The sequence below is a fragment of the Sinocyclocheilus anshuiensis genome, unplaced genomic scaffold (assembly GCF_001515605.1).
Source record: "Sinocyclocheilus anshuiensis isolate Anshui unplaced genomic scaffold, SAMN03320099.WGS_v1.1 scaffold213, whole genome shotgun sequence".
Taxonomy (NCBI): domain Eukaryota; kingdom Metazoa; phylum Chordata; class Actinopteri; order Cypriniformes; family Cyprinidae; genus Sinocyclocheilus; species Sinocyclocheilus anshuiensis.
Genome location: NW_015540860.1, coordinates 1,131,390 through 1,136,627, shown reverse-complemented (window position 1 = coordinate 1,136,627; position 5,238 = coordinate 1,131,390). Strand labels below are relative to the sequence as shown.

General features: G+C 34.3%; 1 protein-coding gene across 1 annotated transcript in view; it reads left to right on the top strand.

Moving 5' to 3' along the window:
• LOC107687995 (calcium-binding protein 1-like) overlaps positions 1-5,238 on the top strand; it is a 16,597-nt gene that overhangs the window by 9,432 nt on the left and 1,927 nt on the right. Inside the window, exons 3-6 of the mRNA XM_016485526.1 lie at positions 2,728-2,758; positions 3,484-3,627; positions 3,712-3,821; positions 3,894-3,968. Of these exons, the coding sequence (XP_016341012.1) occupies positions 2,728-2,758; positions 3,484-3,627; positions 3,712-3,821; positions 3,894-3,968 (360 nt within the window). The remainder of the gene's footprint in view (positions 1-2,727; positions 2,759-3,483; positions 3,628-3,711; positions 3,822-3,893; positions 3,969-5,238) is intronic.

The window sequence follows — 5,238 nt, the reverse complement described above, 5'->3', positions numbered from 1 at the left end:
TAAATATATATATATATATATATATATATATATATAATTCATGTTACATATTGATACTTTTCTAGTTCTAAAATTCATAAAGTTGATATAGGTTGTCTCTCTCTAATCTAACCGGGTTTTATTTATTTCTTTATTTTTTTGAGAAAACATATTTCTGACTTATTTTTCCCAAACTGCAATAAATATATCCCATTGTGACTTGCACAGTGAGACTGAGTGCATTAGCTGAATGATCTTGTTTCTCAATGCTATTAAACCAGATAATGTCTTTTCTATGTCTTTGGTGTTTTTATTGTCTCTCTCTGTATCTATCTCACTCTCACTCTCCCTTCCTCTCTGTTTATAGTCGCTGTGAGAGTGTATAGATCTGAAGAGCCAGTCTACACAATGTGTTCAGTAAACTGTTTTGATGAATGAATGGAAAATGTTGGCTGGATTGCTTATTTTTATTAATGGGAATGCTTTCTTTCTCTATCTATCTTTCTCACACATACAAATTCACACATAGACATACAGCCCTTTCTCTGTGACATTCACAACACATATGGCTGTGTGAATAGACATAAATAACATAAGCAATGCTTTGTGAGTTCATGTGTTATGTTTGTGTTATGGTTAAGAGCAATGTTGAAATGAATATACAGACTTGACTTTGTGTTCTTAATGGATGGTTTTGTGTATAAGACTTAACTGTGACACCCAATGCAGAGAAAAGCAAGAATAAAGCGGAATTAGATGTTAACATATCCTTATTGTTGTGATTTGTGTGCTTATATGAACATGTTCCTCTTAAATGTTTCTAAGAACCTCATTAACAAAGTGTTTCTGTCAGTGAGGCTGTTATAAGCTTCTGATCTAACACATCATGAGCTATTCTCTGTTATTTTTACACAGAGAGATAAGGTAGACAAAGGAAGGAGGGACATTTTTGGGGCAATGCCTTATAATATATTTTTGAGCTATACAGAGACATAGCTTTCTGGGACATGGAATCAAAGCACAGACATATTGTATCTAAAATTAAATGACCAGAAAACCAGGTTCTCATAATAAAATGTATATACATAAAAATACGTATATCATTGCAAGTATTTTAACCCTTTAATGCATATGTGTTTCACCAGTCATTAATATCATATATTTTGGGTAATATCATTTTTATTTTATTTTTTGCCATAGGCTAGAAATTAATACCTTCTTTTTTCATTTTTCATGATGCATGAAATTTCTTAAAAGTGACAGTAAAGACTTTTAAATTGTTACAAAAGATGCTAAAAATGCTATTCTTACGAACTTTTCTATTCATCAGAGAATCCTGAAAAAAATATGTATCACAGTTTTCAAAAAATTATTAAGCAGCACAACTGTTTTCAACATTCGTAATGATAAGAAATGGTTATTAAGCAGCAAATCAGTATATTAGAATGATTTCTGAAAGATCATGTGTCACTAAAGACTGGATTAATGGCTGCTGAAAATTCAGCTTTGCCATCACAGAAATAAGTTACATCTAAATGATATTAAAACTGGAAATAGCTATTTTTAATTGTAATAAAATTCACAATATTTTATTGTATTTTACTGTATCTGATAAAATATTGTTATTTTTTATTACAATAAAAAAATATATATATTTATAATTAAAAATCTTGGTGAGAGAACATTGTTTTGAATTTTTATTATTTTTTTATTAAATTGCACACATGTTGCCAAATGTATAAAATACTTGTATATAATTTAATATTGTTTTATTTCACAAGGTTGTTATTTATTTCATTTTTTGACATTTTTATTGTTCCGCTATTCATAATAATAAAGGTTGAGGAATACTAAGAGCTCTAAAACCACAAAGTGAATGTAGTAGAGGGGGTGAAATGGGGTCCCAGGTCACTCATAACCCTAAATATGCAGCTATGTGCTCATATGCCAAACAAATGAATGAATGTGCAAACTCTAATACACGAACACTAACACAGACCTACTGCAATGTCATGCACGTTGTGAATGATGTTTTACTGTAAATACAGTCCACAAAAGACTTGCTTCTGTGTGGCTTTGCCCTGGAATGTTTGATGCTACTTACATAAGCAATTTAGCTTTTCTTATTCTGCATGCTGGCGTGTAGGCGTATGTATTTACGTCGCATAAATTGCTGCTCCTTTGTTTTGGTCTACAATTTAGTTCGCATGTTTTTGCATGTGTGTGTGCGTGAATGTCATGGTCTTACGTCAGTAAAGCTTGCATGTTTATACTCCTTTCTTCCCCCTGTGGTGAATGCTACAGCTTCTGTTCTCCATCTTTCTCCCTCTCTTTCCTCCATCGCCTTTAAAGGTTGTCACTGTTAGGTGAAGACAGATTTTTTCTCTGTCACACTTGCCGGGATTTGTTCACTTAGCTGTGACGCTGGAGAAATGCCATTGCCACGTGACCAGGACCACCTCACCTTTTTGTAACGCGCTATTGCTTTTTCTTAACGCTATAAAACGAGTCCTAGATACATGTTGAGCGACTCTGAACGACTAGAAGCGTAAAACAATGGCCACTATGACTAGTTTGGATGCACCATTGGTTAAAGGTTTTCTGGTAATGGATCCATCTCCAGAAGAACTTAATTTCCTGGATGGCCTGTATTTTATTGTGAGGAACTAAGATTTTTGGGTGTTATGTCTTTAAAATTCAACCTTTGCTGGTGTTGTGACTATTTCTTCCTCGTCTTTTTTGTTACAGAATCGAGAGTTGAGACCTGAAGAGATTGATGGTAAGTTTTTCAATCTGTTGTTTTTAGATGATTCAAATTTAATAGTTTGTTTAAGTTCTTCAAACCTGTGTAAACTGAAACTACAATAATAAAAACATTCCTAGATTGTTTCATTACATTTACATTTACATTTAGTCATTTAGCAGACGCTTTTATCCAAAGCGACTTACAAATGAGGACAATGGAAGCAGTCAAAACTAACAAAAGAGCAACAATACACTGTAAAAAATGACCGTGAATTTAACAGTAAAAGACTGTAAAAATGCTACAGTAAAAACCTGTTAAATGGTTAACGGTAAATTCCCCTACTATATACGGTGAAAAACTGTATTGGACATTACATGTTTTTGGAAGTGAAAAAGACCATATAATTTACAGTGAATAACCGTAAATTGACATTCCCCGAATTCCCTGTGTTACATTTCAAATTTGATTATGTTTCTTCTCAGTTTTTTCTTATCAGTTTTGTATATTAGGGTTGTGTGTTACACCTAATGTTGTTAAATGAATGTTTATTGCATTATTTCAGTTTCATGAAGCTCGGTGTGACCAACTCAGTACACGTAGCAATATATATATATATATATATATATATATATATATCATATCATTAGATTATATTATATCATTAGATTAGAAATTAATTCATCGCTCATTTAGCCTGTTTTTTATTACTGTGTGTTAACATGTGTGTTCATGTGTTTGGTTTGTCTTGACGAGTGAAGAGTTACAAGATGCGTTTAAGGAGTTTGATAAAGATAAAGATGGCTTTATCAGCTGTAAAGACCTGGGGAACTGCATGAGAACTATGGGCTACATGCCCACCGAGATGGAACTGATAGAACTCAGCCAACAAATCAACATGAACTGTAAGCTTCTGTGTGCGCACAGCCATTATCTTATCTGCCACGTCTTTTCATTACGAAATATTGACATCAGTTTGTTTTTCTTAGTAGGTGGCCATGTGGATTTCGAGGACTTTGTAGGGTTGATGGGACCTAAACTCCTAGCAGAGACAGCAGACATGATCGGCATTAAAGAGTTGAGAAACGCCTTCAAACAGGTGAGTGGAGAGTTAAAAAGATTGTAATATAAAAATATAAAATAAATATAAAATATATATTATGTATTCCAGTTTGACACAAATGGGGATGGTGAAATAAGCACAGGAGAGCTAAGGGAAGCTATGAGGAAGCTGCTGGGACAACAGGTTAGTGATTTTGGTGCATTTGTGCGAATGTGCTTGAGGTGACATGAAAGTGACATTGCTATTTTCTAAATGCATGTTATTGATCTCATTGTGAGCGATTCATCCATGAGTAAATTTTTTACATTTCAGTCTCATGATGTTTAATCAAAGTGTTATGACTTTCGGTGAAATGACAGACTTTCCTCTGGTGACATGCGCAGGACTTCTCCAATCATTTTCTCCGCTTAAACATCGCCTGTTTTTTTTACAGTTGATTGGAAGCTTGCATTATGCTCTGCCTCCATCCAATCAACAACTTATGAATAAAACCAAGACACTGCCCTACATTATTTTTGATCATTTGTTTCACTCAAATGTACGTCACAATACAGAAGACAATATCTATTTCACTGCAGCATTAAAGGGATAGTTCAACCAAAAATGAAACATCTGTAATTACTAAATGCCCTGATTTACTCACTGTGAAGTCCTGTTTTATTCTTCCTTTGGGGATAAAAAGAAATTTGAAATACACAAGCTGTTTACTGTTAACAAACATCCCAACACTACTCACCCAAGAGTGGCATTTAGATGAATATGTAAATGCACTTGATAATAAAATAAACAAACATGCCTGTGGTGGGAAAATAGCAGTTAAGAATGCATCTGATCAAAGCGATGTGGATATGTTTGTGTGTGTGTGTGTGTGTGTATATATATACAGTGGGTACGGAAAGTATTCAGACCCCCTTAAATTTTTCACTCTTTGTTATATTGCAGCCATTTGCTAAAATCATTTAAGTTAATTTTTTTTCCTCATTAATGTATACACAGCACCCCATATTGACAGAAAAACACAGAATCGTTGACATTTTTGCAGATTTATTAAAAAAGAAAAACTGAAATATCACATGGTCCTAAGTATTCAGACCCTTTGCTCAGTATTTAGTAGAAGCACCCTTTTGATCTAATACAGCCATGAGTCTTTTTGGGAAAGATGCAACAAGTTTTTCACACCTGGATTTGGGGATCCTCTGCCATTCCTCCTCGCAGATCCTCTCCAGTTCTGTCAGGTTGGATGGTAAACGTTGGTGGACAGCCATTTTTAGGTCTCTCCAGAGATGCTCAATTGGGTTTAAGTCAGGGCTCTGGCTGGGCCATTCAAGAACAGTCACAGAGTTGTTGTGAAGCCACTCCTTCGTTATTTTAGCTGTGTGCTTAGGGTCATAGTCTTGTTGGAAGGTAAACCTTCGGCCCAGTCTGAAGTCCTGAGCACTCTGGAGAAGGTTTT